This window comes from Myotis nattereri (assembly GCF_964212035.1).
Source record: "Myotis nattereri genome assembly, chromosome: 11".
Lineage (NCBI taxonomy): Eukaryota > Metazoa > Chordata > Mammalia > Chiroptera > Vespertilionidae > Myotis > Myotis nattereri.
The window spans coordinates 64,115,122-64,139,746 of record NC_138086.1 but is presented as its reverse complement, the minus strand read 5'-3'; the positions used below and the strand labels follow the sequence as shown (position 1 = coordinate 64,139,746).

Here is a 24,625-nt window from a genome sequence, read left to right as displayed (position 1 = left end):
CATCCATTCAAAGAAAGGTTTATTGATGCCTAGTTTGTACCAGACTTGGGACATAGCAATGAACTGACAACAGAGACACCTCCCTGCTCTGGTGGAGGTAGCAGACATCAGCCGCACATGCAGTACGTAAGTCAGTTAGAAGGGGATAAATGGAATGGAGTGTGAAAAAGAAAAAGCAGAGCAGGATTGCATTGACCAGAGGTCCCAGGAGGAGGTGGGGGCAGGAAGCAGCACATATTAATAGACAGGCCTCAGTGACGCTCCCAGAGGCGGGCCTGGGGTCCTAGTAATGAGCAGTTGTGCCTTCTTCTTCTTTCCCAACCAGAAGGATGGGGACTGGACAGCTCATTGATCTGCCAGCAGCACTTAGCCCACAGCACCTTGTGTGTGGCTGGTGCGCTATAAATAACTGGTGAAGTGGAAATGAATGTGTAAAAATGCACTTGAGGGCCAATAAGTAAACCCACTTCCTATTTTCCCCTTTTTTCTGCCTGTAAAAAATTATGATCTCTGTGCTTAAGAGCCTGAGATCCCTTCCTGCTTCCTTGTTGTTTCAAGACAGAATTGTCACGGGAGCTCAGCATGCACAGGGGTTTGGGAAAGTGTTGGTCAATGCCTGAACTATTTTTTACATAAAAGCGTGCAATTTTAAGATGTAAACTTCATTTACATGTAGAAAAGCACGGAGGACCATAGTTTAATGGTTTACTGCGTTGGCCAGGTTTTGCTCTAAAAGAATCATTTTTTGTAAAGTAAATGACGTTTGGCAACCGAATAAGAGAAAACATTTCAAGGGTATACTTTAGTATTCATTTTTCATGAAAAATTCCAGGTTGTCTTGACAACCTCCAGATTTCATTAGCTTTCAGTTTACAAATATTTGTCAAGTGAAATAACATTATCCCAGGGCACAGCAATATCTAATCATGGATGGCAGAGATACAGATGTCACGTGGCCAACGAGTGTGCATTTCTGCTACCTGTGGTTTAGAGATTATGGGAAATCAATGCAGAAGATTGGGCAGCATTCAGCCGATAAAATTGGGTCTTCAGTCGGAAAAAAAAAAAAAGATCTTAGGCTGCAGTTGATCCAATGCTTTCAGCGTCCTCCTTTAAAATGTAAATGGCTGCTGTCCTTGATAAAATTCTCCCTGGAGAGCTAAAGTGCTCTGTGTAATTTAGAGCCATGATTTCAACACTGCATCCACCACACGGAGGATGGCTAGACGGCGAGACCATCCGGGTAGAGGCCCCTCTGGATAACCTGGGTTAGTTTCCAGCCGAGCTCTCCCATGGGGCCCAAAGTGGGAAGGGAAGAGGAGGAACCAGCAGGTAAGGCTCAGAGTTACCAACCGCAGTCCCACGCCCATTCTTCCATTTGCCTCTCAATACACTTTGAGCATTTTTATTGTCTTCATGCTTCCACATAAGAGTTTGTGTGAAGGAAGGGTTCTGAGGACGAAGACACTTTGAAAGAAATAGTTAGATTTAGATGGGCTCATTCGTTTTCCAGCACCCGGGAGAAGGTAAGACGCGCCACTCCCCGTGCGTGCACTGTAGTTCAACAGCAGTTAGAAATCCACTCTTTGGGACTGTTTCCTATGTGTTCACCTCATAGGCAGCACAGACAGGGAAGCACAGTGTATAAGAGCGTGTGAGTTGAATGCACTAGTGGAATGTAAGGTATTGTCATTTTCTCTTTCCTACTATTGGAGCAATCGTGTAGGTTGTCAAACGGTGTTCCAGGGAACCCTAGGGGTCATTGCAGGAGGCTTAGGGATCTCCCTTCTTCAGACGAAGCCTCTTCCCTTTTGTCTGTTTTCTATGTCAGGCTTCCAGGTACAGTATCTTTTACACATAGGGCTCTCTACTGTTAACAATATTTGAAACCTCTGATAGAGAAGGATCTTTGCAAATAAGAATAAGTAACTATTTGTTTGAAATCCTGTTACTCATCTGTGTCTGTTGAAATGACCAGCCAAGGAATATTCAGAGTGGCTGGCCCCTGGTTCAAGAAGATGACCGCCATAGATATGAGCCTCATGGAAGGACTGTCTGGAAACAAAGAGGCTGAAAACCAAGTGGCTGGCAAGACAACAGTCACCATGGAGACCTGTGAGCTGCACTGAGACTTGGGGTGTCTTTGAAGTCCAGTATTCTCAAGGCCTTGTCTTTACTTATTTATTCATTTGGTCTGTCTGTAGCCGATGTGGTGGTTCAGTGTAAGTGCCAAGGTGAAAACTAGTGGTACCTGACAGCTGATGGCCCTTTCTTTCCTGTCTTCATGTTCCAGTGTACTTACATTTCCGTCGACCAAGTTCCCAAGACCCATGCCATTGTGATAAGCAGACCTGCCTGGCTTTGGGGGGCAGAAATGGGAGCCAATGAACATGGAGTGTGCATAGCCAATGAAGCGGTCAATGCCAGGGAACCGGCCGCCGAGACGGAAGCCTTGCTGGGGATGGATCTGGTCAGGTATGTGTGGTGAGGGGGCGGGCACAGCATTTACCTCCCTCCAAACCTCATATTTCGTAACACAATCCTTCCAGAGAATGTGTGTGCCACTTGATATAAACTTTGAGGTGATGAAAAGAAAAAGAATAGATTACAGTGGAACATTATTCAGCAACAACAAATAATCAGGTACTGATATGTGCTACAGCATAATGAATCTCAAAAACATGATGCTAAGTGAGAAAAGCCAGCTACAAGAGGGCACGTATTGTATGACGCCATTTCTGTGAAGTAGCCAGAATAGGCAAATTCATGGAAACAGAGAGGAGATTAGTCATTGCTCAGGGAGTGGGAGTGATTCCTAATGAATCACTTTTGAAAGTGTTCTAAAGTTAGATTGTGGAGATAGATGCACAAATTTGTGAGTATAACTAAACACCACTAAACTGTATACTTTTAATGGGTGAAGTTTATGGTATTTGAAATATATTTAAAATATATAAAATATATTTAAAATATATAAAAGAACAAAGAAACATATAAAATAGACAAGATCCAAGCAGAAAAGGTCAGAGCTCCCTCCTTCCTCCTCTACACTTCAGTCATCTTTCCTTCCTTTCCCTGCTCTTCCAGCCACCACATGACAGAAGGGATCCACAGGACAGGGGTCCTTGTCTGCTTGGTCACTACTGTGTCACAAGCACCAGGACCCGTGTGCCTGGCGCATAGCAGGCAAACAATGACAGAGTTAAGAATGAGTGACTAAAGTAGAGGGTGGGCTGGAATGAAACAACTTTCTGAGATGGCTTTCTTTTTTCTGAGATAGTGAAACACAATGGAGTCTCGGACAGAGTTGAAAGATTAGGTGGGAGCCAGGGTCTAGGGCAGTGGTCGGCAAACCGCGGCTCTTTGGCCCCTTGAGTGTGGCTCTTCTACAAAATACCACATGCAGGAGCGCACTTATGGTGCAAAGTTGACTTAAAACTTTAAGTAAAGTTTATTAAGTTAATTTTAGGGAATGTTGTGGAGTGAAAGAAGATGTAGTGTCGAGGATTGAGAAAGGTATGTTGAGATGGTTTGGACATATAGAGAGGATGAATGAAAGGAGATAGACAAAACAAGTACACAAGATGAGTGTGGATGGGAGAGTTGGAAGGGGTCGACCTCAGCGAAGATACCTCAATCAGATTGAGGACGTTTTTAGCAAAGGCCAGCTTAGGAGTACCCTAATTAAGTTCATAACAATGTACCTACCTATATAGTTTAAGTTTAAAAAATTTGGCTCTCAAAAGAAATTTCAATCGTTGTACTGTTGATATTTGGCTCTGTTGACTAATGAGTTTGCCAACCACTGGTCTAGGGTTTTCAGTGTAGATACACCAAGTTACATCCCCTTTCTGGGCTCCGGTTTCCTCATTTGTCCAATGTGAGGCCTTAGATTGGATGACTTCTAACGAACCCCCCAAAGCTAACATCCTGTAAAAAGGAGTGCCGATGTTCACATTCTGTAGGTTTTGTACGGAGAAATTGCACATTTACACAGAGACCTCTGTGGCCCACCGCTTCTGCCGAACGATGGATGGGCCTGCTGGTGACACCCTTTTGGTAGCATGTGGCCTTTGTGCCTGCCTTGCCTGTCTTCACTCTTCCTGGTTCTTACAAACTCAGAGGAGCAGGTACCCTGAGCTAGAGAAGAGGAAAAATCCTCATGATTACCATGAGTTTTCTCTTAACAGAATGAAATTATGAGTAACAAGTTTTGAGGTTATGTTTGACAGCTGTCCCAATATTTTTACCACCATCCTTCATAGAAATCCTGCACTTGGAGAGTTAACGATGAGAAGTCTGCCCCTTGTATGCATCATTGATCACTTTGCATTTCGAGTTATCGTAGTATTTGTGGCATTGGATTTACAGCACTGGCAAAGGTCACCACTTTAATGGAAAGCTGACTTACTGCAATCTTCTAATGGGTTTAGTCTTTTATCGCTCTCTTAGGGTCTTAGGATGCAGCTTCACAAATCATTGCCTTGGCACCAAGTCTTCCTAAATAAGCTTAAACGGAGAAATGCCAAGTGAATTGATATATAATTTTCTGACTATGAAAATAAGCGTCTTACAAGAATAAATCCGTAGCCTGTCACCTTTTCTTCTCCCTGGCAGCCCAGTGAAATACATGTCCCTTCAGGAAGAATCCAGCTGGGTGAATTTTAATAATGATTGCTTCTCACACTGAATGTTCACCAAGAACTGGCCTGTTCTCCCCTTGTTGCCCGCTTCATCACCTCCTTCTAAGACCCTGTTCCGGCCACCAGAGTTGTGATTTGAATGAAGAGATGAATAAATGGACAGTTACTGAGGACTTAGCATGTACCTTCCTCTTTCAAATCAGCCAGAGAGGGAAGTCGTACTATCTTCACCTTACAGATGAGAAAACCAGGTTCGGAAAGGCTCGGTTACTTAGGGTCATGCTGCCGTGGGTAGCAGAACCAGAACTGAACATGGGTCCCTTTATTTCTCAGTCAACTGTTTTTTAACCACGGTGTGCTACCTCTCACAACTTACTGGTCACTTACTTGGTCTTGGGCCCTTGTGCTATATATTTTCATGGTCATTATTTCATAAAACCCATCCTCCTAGCAACCCAATCATATAGATTCTTATTTTATAGGTGACATAAAACTGAAGTTTAGCCGAAACCGGTTTGGCTCAGTGGATGGAGCGTCGGCCTGCGGACCGAAAGGTCCCGGGTTCGATTCCGGTCAAGGGCATGTACCTGGGTTGCGGGCACATCCCCAGTAGGAGATGTGCAGGAGGCAGCTGATCGATGTTTCTCTCTCATCGATGTTTCTAACTATCTATCTCTCTCCCTTCCTCTCTGTAAAAAATCAATAAAATATATTTAAAAAAACAAAAAAAAAACAAAAAAAAACTGAAGTTTAAATAGATTATGTAGCTTTCCCAAGGTCACATGGAGAGCAAGATCTGTACCCTCTCTTAGGGGTCTGTGAATTGGAAGGGCTGGGAGGAGATGCTTTTGGACAACCGAAGCTGTAAGCCACCCCAGCAGAGATACGCTGATAGTCAGGAGGTGAAATACGTAGAAAAGGATTGATTGCGTCCTAACCAGCAGCCCTTTCCTACTGAGGTCTCTTGAGACAGTTATATGCACCGAAGACAATGGCTGGCTGTGGAACACTTTTATTACTAACCAAACTACCTGATGTAGCGTAACAGAGAACAAGGTTGGATGGGGCAGAGATTTCCTTTTGCCCAGAGGCAGGAGAGTAGAGGCAAGAGGGAGAATAAGCCTACAGAAGGGGTCTGCTAAGAGCTAGAGCAGAGCCTGCCAGCTCCCTGGGAGACAGAGCCACTGCGGTCCTGTGTGGGTGGAGGATGCCCAAAGACAGAAAACACCCCTGTGACTTTGAACCAAACGTGTGAGAGCACTGTTCATTTGCCTGCATATTGGCCTGCGTATTTAACATATTTATACATGTTGGCGCACTTTGTAACTCAGCCTCGTCCCAATCTTTGGTTGCTATGGTAATAATCGCATGGTACGAAATGTCTGAGCTATACCTCTGGTTTCCTTACTCCAGGCTTGGTTTAGAAAGAGGGTCAACAGCCAAGGAAGCCCTAGATGTCATCGTCGCCTTGTTGGAAGAACACGGGCAAGGTGGGAATTATTATGAAGATGCAGGCGCCTGCCACAGCTTCCAGAGTGCTTATCTGATTGTGGATCGTGAGGAGGCCTGGGTGCTCGAGACCGTAGGGAAGTACTGGGCTGCTGAGAAAGTCACAGGTGAGGGGGCGTGGATAGCGAAGAGCTTCATGGGCAGAGAAGGCTGGGATGGATGGGCTCACAGGACTCGTGCTGCTGCTGGAGACCCTCTCTGTGCTGCCGTGAATCTTCTAGAGAGGAAGCTAGAGTCTTCTGAACCCAGAGAGAAGGGAGGTCACCACTTGGGAAGCATCCTCCTAACATTTCCTATTTTCTGTTTGCTTTCTGGACAGGACCCAATTCAGACCACTAGTGGTTTCATGATCCAAATTGCTTCTCGATGAATTGGCCAAGGGAATAGTGATTTTTTCCATTCCATTCACAATAGGTCAATGAATTACTACAACAGGGAGTTGCCCTGATCACCCCAGTCCTATAGCTCTTTGTGCTTGGAATGTTCCCCTAACAGAGGAATTCGGATTTATCTGCGAACCGTTGAGTTCCTCTGGGCCAACAAGCCATGTCGCTGGGAGCAATGTTTCTAGAATAGCAGAGGCTAGGAAATCCACCCAGAAGGATTCACTGCCCAATACATTACTGCTCCATGCTTCCTGCAGCATCTTGTTCTAAGATAGTTCTGAGGAAGGAAATATTGTGTGTGTGTGTTGGGGCGGGGGGGGGGGGGGGGGGGGGGCGGGGCAGGGGGAGGGAATGGCTGTCTTGTATCACTGCCTCAGCACCCTCATATTCTGCACAGGATGGAATCCCAGAGTGGGTTTCAGGGCTTCCAGAGGGCTAAAGAGTTCTAAGAAAGGATTGGCCAGTGAAGCCCCCCTTATATCTGAGGCCTGGAAGACAAATACAAATCACATCCACAGCATTTCTCTGCTCTCATGCCAGTGGAAGACATGGCTACAGAACTCTTCTCTTGTTGAACCTATACTTGGTCTGTGTATTTTTCTCAACTGAACCTACCAGGAAGTCTCTTCCAACTCTTCAGAAATGATGTCAGGGATGACACCTGTTTGCCATCTCTGCCTGAAGGGTGACTGGAACCAAACCTAAGCTGTGTTAGAAGCAGAAGATCTACTGCATCGTTGAGGTCTAGCTGTGGTTTCTTGACGAAGCCGTGCAAAGGCCGTGTCTGCCTGGAGGAGGAGGCGATTGCTTCTCATTCTCACAAGGGATTGCACCTTGAGGCAATCTCAGAGCATTTCTCCACCCACGTATACCCCACATACACCCAGGTGTGCCTGCCTGCCCTACTTCCACAGTAGTTACAAAACTAATGTAGCTGGTGTGGCTCGCCAGGTCTCCAAGCCTCCTTCGATGCAAGAACTTAAGACTCCCTTAAACAAATCTCTTCTAAAATGAAGTCTTACCATTACATAGTTCCACCAAGAAGGCTATTGGTCCATGCTGAAGGACAATCATATTGTTTTAAGTAGAATGTAAAACTTTTTTTTAATCTATAATTGCATTCAAAAGCTTAGTCTCACTTCAGAGTACAACTTAAAAACCCATCTCATCAAAATGCATGTCCCCTTTCACTAAATATTTAAAGGGGAAAAACCCCAGCGATTCCTTGGACTCATTGATTTCATGTCCTCTAATCTCAGCAGTCGTGTGACTGCAGTAGGAGTTAATGAACTCTGGCCCTCGAATGCTAAAATTCCTGAAAGCAAATGTCTATTATAATCAGCCTTCTAGGAAAATAACATGTCGAGTTATTCACAAGTCTTAAAAATATCTTAGTGTGGCCGGAACCGGTTTGGCTCAGTGGATAGAGCGTCGGCCTGCGGACTGAAGGGTCCCAGGTTCGATTCCGGTCAAGGGCATGTACCTGGGTTGCGGGCATATCCCCAGTGGGAGATGTGCAGGAGGCAGCTGATCGATGTTTCTCTCTCATAGATGTTTCTAACTCTCTATCCCTCTCCCTTCCTCTCTGTAAAAAATCAATAAAATACATTTAAAAAAAAAAATCTTAGTGTGAATAATGTCAAAATCACTTATTTATTATTTATTATTAAATAATTAAAAATTTATTTATTTTCATTTAAAAAATAATTTTACACTTCTGGTGACCTCTAAAAAGATGAAGGCAAAGGACATTGGCCAGGCATGCTCACATTGATGAAGCAGAAGATGCTGAAGGAACTCAGCCCAGCCCTGACCCTGCCTCCAGGAGCTGGTTTTCAGGCAGTAATGGCTTCCGTGCAGCTTGCAGTCCAGGCTGTCTTTTTCTACTTCATTCTCCAAGTATTTAGAAGATAAACATGTTCCCTGGAAGCAGCCACCATGAATGGCTGTTTTGAGCTATAAGTGAATACTTCCTCGTGATCTGGACATTGTGCTGAAGCTTGAAGGTCAGGTTATCCTCGCTGTATTTGTAGCTCAGGCTTTGAAGAAGCCATAGCCAGCCTTCCAGCACTAGGAGAACAGGTGCCCTAACCCACATTCTTCACAGGGGTGTCCTCAGAAAGCAGGCAGCCCTGATTCCAGATGTATCTAGCTATTCTTATATTTTTATGAGAAAAAAATTCTCATAGATTTTTCTCACATGCACACGTGACATGGGAACATGCTATATCCAGGTACATTCTGTTAGTTTAACAGTATTCATTATCAGGGCCACACTGTTTTTCTAAATTTCAGGACCTGAAAAAATAATTGAATGAAGAAGGATCATATTTGTATTTTTAAAAAAACTACACACCTATATGGGTGGGAGGTGGTGGTGGAAGGTGTTCTTCAGGTAGAGCAAGACTAAACTGGGGAGGAAGGTTCTCCATGGTTGCAACATTCACAAGTCTTCTTAGTCGCTCAATGCTTCTTTCAAAGAACCTTTCACCTTTCTTATAAGTAGTAAATGTATGGATTTATTTAGCCAGAAGGAGGGGCCTCACATGTTTCCTTTTGATTATAAATTTAAGATCTTGTAATTGTTGCTCATTTACAATGTGGTAATGTGGTCAAACCTTCTGACCAACTAATGTAGCTGATCTTCTCAGAAAAGGACCAAGGACTGTCTGTTTCTCTCTTCAAAAAAGGAATTTATTCCATCCCTGTAGTTAAAGTCAGGTTGCAGGGGAGGGATTCCCTGTAAATTTACATTTCTTGATTAAGTCTTTGTAAGTGTCTTTCCAACTCACTGGGCCTTGCACTCTCTGCAGAGGGCGTCAGGTGCATCTGCGATCAGCTCTCACTCACCACCAAGATCGATGCAGAGCACCCCGAGCTCAGGAGTTATGCTCAGAGGCAAGGCTGGTGGACAGGAGAGGACGAGTTCAATTTCTCTGAAGTGTTTTCTCCAGCTGATGGCCACCTACACTGCTGTGCAGGCAAAGACAGCTTAGAAAAGCAAGAAGGTGAGTTATTACACCCCTTAACTTTCTCCCTCCAACACCTTTTGTCTTACAGTTATTTTGGAGAACTTGTCTGAATTTAGGAGGGTGAGCAAAGAGGAGGAGTAGAGAATAGACCTTGTATTTGGAGACCAACTTGTACTAAAGGTCCTGATGTTCATACAGGATGACAACTTGCATTTATTCTTATAGGATGATTTCTCACCCACAGAATTTTCCTGCTGCTGTTTAAACATTAACATCATTGTGATACTTACTGCAGCCTTTCTTATACCCCAGCATTTGTATATTTGACTTATCTCCTCCCTGATTTTCTCCTCTTATTAGCCTGCTGGGCCTTGAGGGCAGGGGAGTTGTCTTTTACTCATCTTAGGACCCTCTTGTGATGCCTGGTATAGTCCTTTGTTCTATGAACATTTATGAAGTTAACTGTTGAATTGAATTTTCTTCCTGAGCCCTTTGTCTTCCACCCAATTATTGACTTAGTCAGAACTGATATTTAGGTAAATATGGTGACTGGGTAGCTTGTTACTTTGTGTCTGAGTGGAAACTCTTCCAAATAAACCTCAATGGCCATATTTCATATTTGCCAGTGATACGTGTTGTGTTAAGTCAAACCTTTGATCATTTAGAATAGGGGTCAGCATACTATGCCTTGTCATCAGCCACCTATTTTGTAACTAAAATTTTATTGGAACTCAGCCATACCATTTATTTATGGCTACTTCTGTGAGCAGTTGCAACAGGTAGGTTACAACAGAGCTTATATGGCCCATAAGCCTAAAATATTTATCTGGTTCTTTAAGAAAAAGTTTGCTGACCCTTAAACCTAGAAGAACATTTAAAGACTTTTGTTGTAGAACTTAATGAATATATTCTGGGCAAGAAGATATGAACGTATTTTATAATGGGGAACTCTTAAGAAAACACCCTCAACCTTTTAATAAAAAAACTAGCTTGATGGAAGCATATAATACCATGTATGAAGTTGTTCTGCCAAAACATCAAACCTAAATCTGATGAACCTCTAGATCTAGCTACTAGTTCCTGGTAAATACAAAGAAAGGGCAAACATATTAAATAACACCAGGGGGATACGTTCTGCAAAGTTCAGACTGGGAGCCTATAGGAGACATGGTCCAACAAATAAAATGTAAGGGAGAAAAATGCGAGGCAGAGATGAAGAGAGATTGAAGAGACATTATCAACTTATTGGATCCTAATTCAAGTCAATAAACTCATTATGAGACAGTGAGGAGGTCTGAATACTGAGTAGTGGAAGAAATTGAGGACTTACTGTGACTATTTTTGGGAGTGATATGTTGTAAATAGAGGCGTACAAGGAGGATGTGGTTGTGCTAGAGAACTTTAAGGTGTCTTCTCCCTAAGAGATGCTTTGATTCCATCTTTGTGAACAAAGACTGAAAAGATAGTGTTTTAATGAATTATAACCAGAGGGAGAAAAAGTAGAACTGGATTCAAGGATTTGTTTATCTATTTATCTAGAGTCAGAACTACCCATCGTAGTGACTCTGACTATTCTAAATACCTCTCTGTGCATATTTTCCACAGCAGAGAGGTCGTTCTCCAAATATAGTACCGATTCCAACCAGTAGGGGCGCATGAGAGAGCTTGCTTGGTGGGTTGTGCATAGATTGCATATACCTTCTTATGGGTATCATTTCCTGTGTTACTGCGCTGGTTGAGGGATTTCTAAGTGCTGTATCAAAGAGACCCTGACATAAATGTGCTTAAAGAAAATGGAAGTATATTTCTCTCCCATGGTATAGTCCAGATGTCCACAGACAGTCCAGGGCTGGTAGGTTTCTCTGCCTCAACACAGGACTTTGATTTGGGATCCACTCGCTGGCATCTCCCAGCCAGCAGGAAGGGAGAAGAGGAAAACGAAGGGCAAACATTCCTTTTTAGGGGTGTGACAAGGAAGTTGAGCATATCATTCCCACTTGTCTCCCACTGGTCAGAATTTACCCATGGCCACACCTAGCCACAAGGGTCTGTAGTTAGGCAGTTGTGTTCCCACCTATAATGTCAGGAGTTCTATTTCAGAAAAGGGAAAGGTGTGAACGGATGTTGGTTAGCAGCCTGCTGCAGTGATATCTCCCCCACCTCTGTCTTTACAGAAGGAATCACTGTGCAGACTATGATTGACATCTTACGGGACAAAGCCAGTGGCGTCTGCATAGACTCCGAGTCGTTCCTGACCACAGCCAGCATGGTGTCTGTCCTGCCCCAGAGCAGAGGTTCTCCGTGCATCCACTACTTCACCGGGACCCCAGACCCCTCCAGGTTCGTCTGAGACACAGTCTTGTAAGCAGAAAGCGCATGGCACCCTCGAAAGCTCGTCCAACAAGTGCACACCAAGTTCCCGCCCTGCCTTTCACGTGGCTGAGCCACATGATTTAGTTGTTCTCAATGTGGCCGGGGCAGAATAAGCTTCGATTCACGGGTGTTCCCAGCTTTAGTCACATAGCTATCACAATCATGGCATCCAAAGGTTTTAAATTCAGCAAATGCATATTGATTATGTATCATAGGCCAGGCATGGTCCTGTATGTGGGGCATGCAAAGCTAAACAAGACACAATGAGACAGAGAGATTGCAGGATTGCCCAAGACTTGTCACAACCACCAGTTCCTAGCAGTTAGAGGACAAAATGGCCCAGAGGCAAAGTTGATGGAAGCGACTTCACGCGCACTGGCCAGTACTTCTAGACACTGGATTTTAAGGGGTTGCTTTCTGCCCAGGAACTTCAGCGAAGAGGTAGAATTGCACAGTGGGTAAGAGCATCAGCCTTGAGAATAAACTGCCAGGATTTTGAATTCCACCTCAGTCAGTTAGGAGCTAGATACATCATGTAACATCTCTAAGCGTCCGTTTCTGTATTGTACCATGGGGATAATACTAGTCCCTACTTTGATGTGCTTGTTGGCCTCATTTTTGAAATTTTATTTTTCAATTGCAGTTTATATCTAATACTAGAGGCCCGGTGCACAAAAATTTGTGCACTGGATGGGGGGTGTCCTCAGCTCAGCCTGCCCCCTATCACATACTGGGAGCCCTCAGGGGATGTCCTACTCCCTGCTCCCTGCTCCCCTTGGGGAGCGGGCCTAAGCCACAGTCTGGCCTCCCTTTGTGGGAGGCGTCTGGGCTGATCAGGGGAAGGCACCAGCCCCATCACCCCGCTGTTGCAGCCACTGCCTGTCACCGCAGCCACCAAGGTGTTTTCATCAACACGGACTCCAGTCCCTTCACCATGAAATAATGACAACTTTCTTTAGGCATCTTCAAGATGTGTCTTTCATAGGATATGACATTTCTTTCTTTTTTTATCCTCACCTGAGGATATGTTTCCATTGATTTTTAGAGAATGTGGAAGAGAAAGGGAAAGACAGAGAGAAACATCAAAGTGAGAGGAACACTTTGATTGGTTGCCTCCTGCATGAGCCCTGACCTGGGTCCAGGCCAGGGAGGAGCCAGCAACCTAGGTACATGCCCTGAGTCAGAATTGAACCCAGACCCTGCCGTGGGCAGGCCGAGGCATTATCCACTGAGCTAAACCGGCTAGGGCAGGATATGACATTTCTTAGCCCTCCAGCAGTGGACCTTCCTTTTTTTCTCCAGGAGTGTGGTAAAAAACCCTAGATCACCTATTTGGATTCTTATTACCGAAGTTACTAAGAATATTACCAGTGGCATACAGGGAGCTTAGCCAATGAGCAGTCAGAAAAGGTGTTTCCTCTGTAGTTCACACCAATTGCTGGCTCGGCCTCTGCCCAGGGCTAATGCCTCTGGCTGAGTCATTAGACCTGGGCAGGGAACCCCCAGCTCCCACAATTGCCCATTCTACCCCTGCTCCCCACCATCACCGGCTCTGCCCCTGCTCCCTGTGATCACCGTCTCTGCCTCTGCCCAGGCCTAATGCCTGTGGCCAAGGCATTAGGCCTGGGCAGGGGACCCCCAGCTCCCCATGATCACCAACTCCGCCCCTGCTCCCGCCATTGCCGGCTCCACCCCTGCCCAGGCCTAAATCCTTAAGGCATTAGGCCTGGGCAGGGGGCCTCTCAGCTCTGATTACAGGCTCCGATAGCCACTGGGCGCCTATGTATGCAAATTAACTGCCATCTTTGTTTGGTTAATTTGCATATTCATCCAATTGGCTGGTGGGTGTAGTGAAGGTATGGTCAATTTGCATGTTTGTCTATTATTAGGTAAGATTATTTTGCATTAGTTTCAGGTGTGGGCCTCATGTTTTAAATTACAGCCAATGTCAATAGAGACTTCTAGCAGGACCGGACTATTAAATTCGGTTTAAGGTATTCTTAGTTTTTCATTCACTCATTTATTCATTCAAAAGCACTTATTAAGCACCTACTGTGTACCACATAGTGTGCTTTTTGGGTACTAGAGACTGTGTACAAGGGAAGAGATGGCACAAAGAGACGACAAAGAGGAACACTTCACAGAGAAAGGGACTCTTGAGTGCTGGGCATTGTCGGAAGAATAGGAGTTTGTTAGGGACAAAAAGCAGGAATGACAGTCTGAGTCTCCTAGCATGCTGTCAAATCAAAGCATGTGCAAAAGCATAGAGGCATGAAAGCTTGTCTCCCAGTGCTAGTGACTTAACGGCCCCTAGTGAGCACTCGCTGCTGCCCACGAGGGTACACGTGGGCTTTGGGAGTGTCTGGATGCTCTGCCGAGGTATTGGACATTGTTCTTTAGGGAACAGGAGCCTTTGAAGAACTGAAGAATGACTGTCCCCCCACCCCTTGGCCCCCTGTGTCAGGCACCTGCTCTGACAGTGGCTAGAAGCCAGGCCATGTGATGCCAGGACAATAACATAAAGGGTGTCTGATTCCTCGGCTGAAGTGCTCTGCCTAATACAGTCAGAGAAACGGGCTGGGAAATAACCTTCAGGTATTTAAAATGGAAAGTCTCAAGTAACTTTAAAAGCAAATTATTCCTGAGTCCCATTAATTAAAAAGGCCTTAAGGCAGATTAAGAGCCTTCCGAAGGCATTCATTTTTATCTCCCACTGTTAAATGAGCTGTGTTTCCATGGCGACGGCAGGACGGTCATAGCTTTCTTTCCTCGTCAACATTCCAATATTTCCCTGTAATTGGGCATGTTCAGAGTTTTGTATTTTGTCAGCAGGAAGCACAATTAACTCCTCTTGGGCTTTGAGGTAGTAAAACGAGGGGCCTTTGAGCTGCTTCTGTTAACGCTGAAGCCAGCCAAGAGGTGTGTGGGGGAAGTAGTGTCAGGGCAGTGCACTTGCAAAAGATTATGATCAAAGTGCAGGACTGTGGGACGCATCCCTCCTGGTGAGTGTCAGACACCGCGGGACACGCGCTGGCTACTGCTCCGTGTGCTGCGGCACTTCTCCGCCCTCTGCACTGTATTAATTATAGATCCTCTTCCCAAAACAACTTGATCTCACATTCTCTTTTCTCTCCTCCCTCCCTCCCTTATCTTCCCTCACTCGCCTCCTAGCAAGAACCAGGTACTATGTAAGCGTGAGAGTTGGAAGGAGGTGCAAAAGTCGGAGTTCAAGCTAGAGGGAGATGCAGAAGACCTTGAATTAATTTATTGAGAAAGCACATTCCATCTTACCAATATTCTGTTGTGTCAACTGGTGCCTTAGTCATTCGATAGTGACACTGATTGGCTTGTGTGCACCTGTTCTGACCTTTGGGAACCATTTCTGGTTGGAGGCCAGTACTTGTTGAAGTTCCATTGATGTGAAGAATCAGAGAGGGGAAGGGTAGCAGTATCTTCGCATTTTGAGACTGTACAGTTCAGTCCTGCAGTGTCGGGAGCCAGTGAGAGCCGATTAAGTGCATCCTTCCTGACTCTATGTTCTGGGGTGTCACATCAGTAACTTGAAATGGGCCACAGTGGGCGTATTTACACCACGGAAATTGGCAGACGCCAGGAAGCAGGGCTTATTTTATTTTATTTTTTCAGAGATTGTCAACCCAGCACGCCACTGACATGCCCCCACAACTGGGAAAACGAACACTCCACATAGAGGATGGATAAACCAAGAGTGGAAGATAATTTAAACACTTTCCATTTTAGATATTAGAAGGCCATTTCCCAACCCATTTCCCCAATTACATTAGGCCATGCACTTTGCCCAGGAAACAGAAAAGAGGGAGGCATTTGTAGGAAAATAGGGTGTTTGATGCACTTTAACTGGTGGCAAGGAGCTGGGGAGATGCAAGGGACATGGTGCGTGTGTGTGTGTGTGTGTGTGTGTGTGTGTGTGTGTGGTTGTGGTTTCCTCCTTCTCCCAGTGTAGTAGGCTTGAGAGGCTAAATTGGATCTGCTGAGAACGTCTCATCTGGTTAATTCAGATGTTAGGGACAAGGGGCCCCTTCTTGTTATTGGAGTTGAGAGAAACTGGTTATTCTAGATTCTTTCCAGATTGGTTCCAAGTTTAGCAGATTCATCCCAGTGGGACCCTGTGTGCTGCTCCTGTCTGTGCCAGTCACCCCTCAAGGGATCTGGGGGGGCCTCTGGGGCATGGGGAGCCTGGCTGAGTCTCCGGGCGAGTGTCTGCCCCTTCAGTAAGAACAAGTCACACTGAATTCAGAAGCGTTGGCTGGCACTGACATTACAATTCTCAATCCCAATCACAAAAAGTATTTCATTTTTCTGCAGCGGCACAAGGTGTTTTTACATAAACCAGCAGGACGCTGCAGCAGTGAGAGGGAGTGGGGAAAGCTGACCGTGGCTTTGAAAGATTTGGCTGTCGGTCTGCCACTCCTTAGGAATGTGTCTGGACCAAGCTCGTAGCTTCTATGAGCCTCAGTCACCTCGTCTGTGAAATGGGACAGAAGCCTTTGCCCTGCCTTGTTCATGGCTGTAACCCTAGGTCCTAGAGCAGTATTTGGTACTCAGTTACCGTCAGCATGTATTTACTGAGTGAGTGAAGGAAGGAAGGGAGGAGTGAATGAATGAATGAATGAATGAACGAGCAGGGGTACCATTCATTATCAAAAATGGTAATTTTGTTTTCCTTCTAAATGAGAAAACAAATGAGAGAAGGACATTTTTTTTTTACACTGGCTTGTTGCATTCATCACAGAACTTAGGGGAAAACAAGACAGATAAGGCAAAGATGTCCAGATATACGCCCACACGTACACGTACACACACGTACACACACACACACACACACACACACACACACGGCCATTTCCTTAAAATACACCCATTGGGCCAAAAGAGCAGAATCAAAGAGTGTTTGCCTGGGCCCCCTCCTGTGCCCAGAGCTCCCCACCCTCTCACCGCCAGACTTCTCTTTCGCTGGGCTTCTCTTTGTGTCGTCCACCTTAATCTGTCCCCTCCCTGAATCTGTCAGAATTATTCCAGAATTTTTCAAATAAGGTAGAACTTAAAAGAGAGAGTGAGAAGGGGTCTCAGAGCCTTCCTTTCCCGGAGCCACTTCCCAGCAAACCATGCGCGAAAGGCCACCTCGCTGAGCGTAAAGAGAGGACCCTTTTCTACTTGCCTCTCTTTATGTCACGGTCTTCCCGAGCAGGCAGGTCTGTCTAGACGTCTCCTCCCTGTGAATAGGAGAAACCGCAGCTTGTAAGTGGCAGAGAACTTCACGGAAACCTTCACTAAACCCTGCAGTGTGTCTCTCTTGGCATGAACCCACCCCCACCCACCACCCACCACTTCCACCCTCCACCCACCACCCTCCACCCACTACCTCCACCCACCACCCACCCCCACCCATCACCCACCACCACCACCACCCACCACCCACCACCCACCCTCTACCCCCAGAAATGGCTGCTGAGTGAAAGGACTGCTTCTGGTGCCCTCACACCCAGCCTGGCTGAAGCCCCTCTCCTTTCTCTCCAGGTCCATCTTCAAGCCTTTCATCTTTGTGGACGATGTAAAACTTGTCCCAAAAGCACAGTCTCCCTGTTTCGGGGATGACGACCCTGCCAGAAGGGAGCCCCGGTTCCAGGAGAAACCAGACCGTCGGCACGAACTGTACAAGGCCCACGAGTGGGCACGCGCTGTCATCGCCAGCGGCCAGGTGAGCCGGGGCTGGGCCGTGGACAGGGGTGGGGTCAGCGAGCACGGGCCAGGAGGGCAGGGCACAAGTCACCCTCTTCCTCCTCTCCAGCACGCTCCTCCCCCAGACCCAGGCTCCCAGGCCCTTCCCAGGACGCGGTGTTCACTGTCCCACCCCGTCCCCTGAAAGAAACCAAAGCCTATGCTTCTGGTGTTATTCTGGAGCCTAGTGGGCTCAGAATAGCCCCTTTCACTTCCTGTTCACCTAGGCATCCCCGAAACGTGCAGCCCAGTAGGGACGGCTGCTTCGCTTCTTCCTACAGTTTTGTATACTTTTGGGGACACAAGGTTGTATGTGGTGGCAACACTTTAAAAATGATTAAAAAATTGATTCTTCCCCAAAGTCCTGGAGATGGATAGGGTCGCACAATGTGACTGTACCTAATGCCACTAAACAGTACACTGAAAAGGGCTCCAGTGGTATTTTCGGTGGGATGTACATTTTATGACACTAAAAGAAAGAGTCTCAAGTTTTCAGTTAAAAAGAAGTTTTTCTTTAAAGTGCAGATCCCCTGCCCCCCCCCCCCCCAAGCTTTGGAACTTAAAGCTATGAGACGTAAATTCTAACAAGGCCACCCCCAGCACCCGCGAGCATTCCTCTGCAGCCCCAGCTGTACTGGGTGGAAGGGAGGAGGAAGGACTGGGCATGTTAGACTCGCATCCACCCTCCAGCGTTTAGTGAACAGCTGGGAGCAGGTCCAGTTTCTCTGGAAGAAAGGGCCCCTTTTAGGTGAACGGAGCACGCTTTCTGTGTGGGCCGGGCGAGCACCAGGGACTGCAAAAGGGACATAGAGAAGGCGACCCGGGTGGCAACCCAATGAGTTCCGACAGCATCTCTGAGCAGGGCAGGCCCAGTGGTCACAGAGCTCGCACCTCCACGCCACCAGCTGTCGGCTGTCTTACGTCTGTCCGCCCGCCCACCATTCCCTGGAGTCTGCACCGCTGCTCCCGTGGCTCCTGCCAGCGCATTTTCTAAGCCAGGCAGGGACCGAGAACGGTTTTGTGGATCAGGCGATAGGAGGCAGAGGCAGGCAGGGCCCTGTGGGCTGAGCGCTTCTACCCCAAATTCTAGAGCTGAGCCGGTGAGGGCGGGTGGGCTTTGAAATGTGGAAATGACCGCAGGTGTGAGTCAGGGGGGCAGTGACAGCAGCATCTCCCTCTGGGACTTACTGTGCTACCACGTCTGAGGCTCTGGCGCCTGGAGCCACGCCCCGTCCTCACCCCCCAGGAGCCCAGGGTCTAACGGGGACACAGGCAAGCAGACAGAGCTTCACATGACAGAGAGCAGCCGGCAGGAGGCAAGGCCCTGCCCTGGGAGCCCAGAGAAGAGGCCTGCAGAGGGGTGCAGAGGGGCGCAGCTGACCAGGCCCTGAGGGACACGCTGGCCCAGGCAGTGGGGAGGATGGGCTAGAGCAGGGGTCCTCAAACTATGGCCCGCAGGCCACATGCAAATACAAATATTGTATTTGTTCCCGTTTTGATTTTTTACTTCAAAATAAGATATGTGCAGAGTGCATAGGAATTTGTTCATAGTTTTTTTTTTAAACTAAAGTCCGGCCCTCCAACGGTCTGAGGGACAGTGAACTGGCCCCCTGTTTAAAAAGTTTGAGGACCCCTGGGCTGGAGGGAGGCAGCCGAGTCAACTGGCTGAGTCGAAGGGGTGTGGCTAGAGGCCAAGTAAGAGCCTCCTGTGTCCCACTGGCCTGGGATGCCACTCAGGATGTATCCTGAAGGCGGTGGAAACCAGGCAGGTATGCCAAGCAGAGCAGTGACACCCATGTTGGCATCTGGAAGGATCCCCATGGCGGTCCTGTAGGAGACATTGGATAGGCTCTCCCACCCCAGGAGGCTTTCAGGGATCGTGGCAATGACCTCCCCCCGCTTGTGCTTCCTCAGGAGCAGGGCCGCAGGCTGCAGAGGACCATGCTGGAGCTGGAGAAGCAAGGCCTGGAGGCCATGGAGGAAATCCTGGCCGGCCCCGCGCCCCCGGACCCCGCCGAGGTGGCCGACCTTTTCTATGACTGTGTGGACACGGAGATCAAGTTCTTTAAGTGAAGCGGGCCGCCCTCCCCCTCGTATTTAAAGTTTCCCACCGACTAACTTACCAGCAAAACCACCGCTCTCCCGTGCGAGAAAGACAAGAGGCCCTCCGTGGCGGCTGGTGGTCCCTTTTCCGAAGCCAGGCCGGACGGACACTTGTGTCCTGCTGGAACCTCAACACGTCCCCTCTGCCACGTGGTCCCCTTCCTCTGCTGTGTGGCCTGTGCCCCGTGAGCCCGTGGTTCCCCGTGTGACTAATCGTGGATTTCAAGCTGCTGTTGTTGTATTTCTGTGACAATGGACCCGTTGGCCTTTCCGGGAGGATGTGCGCTCACCAGGCCCTGGAAGGCAGGCTCCGCAATGCTGAGCGCGTGGGGAGGCAAAGTCTCCTGCCGTCTTCCTCACTGAGTAAGTTTCTTCCAGGCTCACAACAGGCATTGCTGTGTCTGGCCCAGGGCCTTGCCTGTGCCCTCGAGGGAGAAGCTTCCTGGCCGCCCTGAACGCGAGGGCTTGTCTGTAGTGCGGAAGGTCTCCAGGTGTGTCTTCTGAGGGACACATCTGGAGGGAAGGAGGACAGGGGTCCTGTCCAGTCCCAGCTCCGTCCGGCTTCCCGTGATCCTCACAAGCCCGTCTTCTGTGCCCCGTGCTTGTGAGCGGTGGACCCACCAACTGCTCCCACGTGCGGGAGGGCTGCTCCCTGTGTGAGCGGGACCCACCCCCTGTAGCGAGTCAGAGGCAGCCACACCTGTGGCTTCCCTGCGTCCCCACGTGGGCCGCCCAGAGGCACCGGGCTCACCTGCTCCAGTGCACCCGCCACCTGTCTGCCCTGGTGCAGAATGGTTCCGGCCTGCTTACCGCCGTCTGTTTAGGTCAGTGGTTCTCACCCTTGGCTGCACATTAGAATCACCTGGGAATCTTTTTAAAATCCTGATTTCTGGGCCTCCTCCTCCAGAAATTCTGTTTCTTTGTTATGGGGTGGGGCCACAACATTAGTAACAAAGAAACAGAATTTCCGGAGGAGGAGGCCCAGAAATCAGGATTTTAAAAAGATTCCCAGGTGATTCTAATGTGCAGCCAAGGTTGAGAACCACTGGTTTAGGTGAATTACCAATAAAGGGCCCTCTGGCACAGCTCCACCCCGCAAAGCCGCCAAGCTCTCGGTTAATGAGGGGAAGAGAGGGAGAAACTTCTGGCTGTTTTGATTCTAGTTAAAGTAGCTGGAATCCGAGCAGACACAACACTATCTCAGCAGAGACTTTAATTAGACCGATTTGTTTCCAATGTCGTGTTGGCATGAAGGATTTGACTTACCACCGGAGCGCAGAAGAGCGTGCGAGGAGGACCAGATGGGCCAGCACTGGGAGCACAGAGGGCAGGAAGGCGACAGATGGAGGTAGAAGCATCTCGCCCCAGGCTACCAGGCCAGCCCCCGCCCTCCCGCCCAGCCTGTTACAGCCCACAGAGCTGTGTAGGGGGCAGCTGGCTTTCCCCGGGCCTTGCCTCCACCCCTCCCACCCCCCGTGTCCCAGCAGCTGCCTTGAGACGGGTGGCTGGCGCGGGCAGGTGCAGGTGGTGGGGGCTTACCTCCAGCCACTAACTCTCTCAGCCACGCTCGGAATGGAAAGGGGCGGAGATGGTCCGACCAGCGTGGCTCAGAGATTGAGCATCGACCTATGAACCAGGAGGTCATGGTTCGATCCCCAGTCAGGGCACATGCCCGGGTTGCGGGCTCAATCCCCAGTGTGGAGCATGTGGGAGGCAACCAATCAATGATTCTCTCTCATCCCTCTCCCTTCCTCTCTGAATAAATTAAAAAAAAAAAAAAGGAAAGGGGTGGAGCTGAGTCGTGGAGAATGTGGTGGTAGACAGCTAGTGGAGAACAGCAGCTAATTGCTCCTACTGACTTTCCAGAAGCAACATGTCAGGCCACAAGAGCTGGAAGGGCACAGGTCCCATACTCAGACGTGGCCCGAGGGTCACAGGTTTTATCGGAACAAACCTCCTTTTTCCCTACCAACTGCCCTTGAAGAGCACCATGAGCTCCTTGCCCAGGAGGTTTGTAGGAAAATGACTGACTACAGGCAGTGACAGCGAGGAAGACTGGGGCTGACAAAGTTAGCAGCAGCCGTGCGTGGTGGCTGGTAGTCCCCGAGGCTTCGCCCAGGTTCGGGCCTTCACTGCTGATTCACCTAGGGTCTCCTCCAGCTGCCATTCTCAGAGTGTCTGCCCACAGCTGCTAAGGGGGCCAGGGTGGGCTTCCAGAACGATGGAGGTACCCTATTCCCCCCTAAGCCCACCTACAGAGTGGTTCTTTAAAACACCGACTTTCACACCGAGATCTCACCTCCACCTGTTATGGAAACTGGCATCAGACCTGTGATGCTTAAAGTGACCCGGGGTTTTACCAAAAGGAGGCTGGTGAGAATAAATGACAGAGGCCTGCTTTCATTATTATGGGCCAAACAGAGGTCACGGTGACCCAGCCAGCCTTAGGCCATTGCCCAGCGTGGTGCAGTGGGGCACACAATGGGTGCTTCTGTGAGGGGGCGTTGACCTTAGCCCAGCGCTTCAGAGAAGGGCCAACCCTAATGGAGAGTTGTCTGGGCTCACACTGTGCATCGCAATTGTGATGCCCCTGGGTGACCACTAGAGGGCGAGGCAGCCCTCCGTGGCACAGCCTGGCAGATGTTCAACCCGGCTGGGGTGCTTCCCTCAGGCCCAGAGGTAGCCTGTGTACAGTCGGACCCAATAATAGCAATGGACAGAGTCCTCGTACAGTGGGCATCACAGGGAAGGGCAAGAAGAGAGCCAAGAACCTGCCGAAGTGGCCTGTTCACTTCTAGGGACTTGTATTCACTTAGACGAGCAGCCTGAAATAGGTTGTTGGGTTTTGAACAGGCTGTTGCTGGGGGCGCTGCTTGTTCTTTAAACGCTCCACACAGACCGTGCTTTTAAAAAAATGCATATCATTACATGGCTAACTCCTTGACCGGGGGGATGGCTTTTCTAAAGGCAATATGGAGAAAACAAATATTCAAGATGAACTGTAAGATAATGTTTAAAGGTCAGAGTATAAATAGCTTCCTAAAACACCATCTGTGTATCCATTAACCCTCGGGTGGGGGTGCTGTGCATTGTGCAGACAGAAGACATGGCCGTAAGGACAGCTTCTCCCCCCGCCCCCACCACCACCCCTCCACCCCACAGCCAGGCATAAGCCAGCCAGTCTTGTCGAGTAGAGGGACTGACCATAGCCTCCGGGAAGATACACGAACAGAGCAGAAGCAGTTCTCTTTCACTCCAGGAGGTGGCTTGGAGCTTTAGGTAGAATAAGGATGTACTTGAAATGATGGCGATTCTTTTGTGCCCAGTAACCTAAGACAGTGTTCTCATTAGAAAGAGTCTGCCTGACAAGCTGTCTAACAGAGCAGGTGTGTGCCTATTAGATTATAGCAGCCAGTTCCTTCACTACTGGGTGGCTGAGTAGGTATAAAAATAGTTATTAACCAGGCAAACCACTTTGCCCCCTAACTGATGTCACCCCACGTGCGGCTGGCCCAGCAGGGAAGCCAGGTGGGACCGGTGTGTGTTCTGGAACCAGTAACTGCACGCTCCATCGAGGAGCTGACAAGTCATTTATGGGGAAGGTGTTCCGCTGAGCTCTCAGCATTAGGAGGGAAGCACATAGAGGAAGGGGAGCGGGAACCACCTCGCTGGCCATTCCTTCCTGTCTAAGGGGGAGGGGGGAGGGTCCCAGGCACACACTGTCCCAGAATACGCTGTGCTTCCGGCACTTCACCCCACAGGCCCTGCGTCCCAGCTCCCCTCCTGTGGTCTCTGTCAAACATCCCGACCCGTCACGTGCAGATGTCTCGTGGGAATGAACACGCACACGTTTGCGATCATGTTGTGAGGAGTTAAATGTGTGAGCTGGACAATGCTGTTGGCAGGGAGGGCGAAAAAGGAGACTCTTTGTTTCCTGCAGTGGGAACTGACCATGTCGTCTTAACAGCCTTTTGTACAATATCCACAACCCAGACAACGTCCCCATCCAGTGCTTGCCCGTGGAATTGTCCCTAAATACATCAAGCATACAATAAAAAAAAGCAAAAAAAAAAAAAAAATAACTGAAACTGATGTCCGGCGGCCTTTTCTACTTTGTGTCTCATGAATAAATGTGGGCATCAGTCCCGACATGGAAAATGTGTAAAAGGACATGTGTTTTTTCTGACTTTAATCATCAGAAAACCCAACCTTGCCAGCGGTTTCCTCCATTTCTGTCCCATTCTGTGGATAAGCTCACTCTTTAAAAGTAAATACAAAACCACAAGGAGATACCACCTCACACCCATCAGGATGCTGCTGTGAAAAACAGAACTGACAAGTGTTGGGGGGACCTGGAGAAACGGGAACCCTTGTGTTTTACTGGGGGGATGTAAAAACGTGCAGTGCGGGTGGCAATCAGTGTGGAGGGTCCTCAAAAAAAATTACAGAGAGAATTAGCCTGTAATCTAGCAATCCCACTTCTGAGTATATACCCTAAAAAATTAAAAGCATGTTTTCAAAGAAATGTGTGTACAGCCATGTTCACAGCAGCATTATTCATGAAAGCTAAAACGTGGCAACTACCCAAGAATTCACCGTGGATGGATGGATGAACAGAATGCAGTATATACATAAAATGGAATACTATTCAGCCCTAAAGAGGAAGGGAATTCTGACACATTCTACAACATGGATGCCCTGAGGACATCATGCTAAGTGAAATAAGCCAGTCTCAAAACGGCAAGTATTGTATTATTCCATGTAGGTGAGGGGCAGGGAGGGGAAAATGGGAAATTTCTTAGGGGGTATAAAAAAGTTTTGCAGATCATAACGGAGTTCTGGAGACTGGCTACACAATCATGTGAATGCACTCAACACTACT

At 48.1% G+C, this 24,625-nt stretch overlaps 1 protein-coding gene across 2 annotated transcripts in view; it reads left to right on the top strand.

Annotated features, from left to right (window-relative positions):
- Positions 1-23,910, top strand: part of SCRN1 (secernin 1) — a 47,786-nt gene extending 23,876 nt beyond the window's left edge. Inside the window, exons 3-9 of one of the 2 annotated variants that reach the window (XR_013996573.1) lie at positions 2,294-2,475; positions 6,057-6,259; positions 9,352-9,546; positions 11,685-11,850; positions 17,440-17,620; positions 19,555-20,571; positions 20,756-23,910. Coding sequence is in view for 1 of the 2 variants with exons in the window: in XM_081102030.1 (XP_080958156.1) it covers positions 2,294-2,475; positions 6,057-6,259; positions 9,352-9,546; positions 11,685-11,850; positions 17,440-17,620; positions 19,555-19,713 (1,086 nt within the window). In the remaining variant the exon portion in view is untranslated. Of the gene's footprint in view, positions 1-2,293; positions 2,476-6,056; positions 6,260-9,351; positions 9,547-11,684; positions 11,851-17,439; positions 17,621-19,554 lie in introns of both variants that reach the window. The other variant, XM_081102030.1, reaches the window with a different exon arrangement.
- The last annotated feature ends 715 nt before the right edge of the window (positions 23,911-24,625 follow it).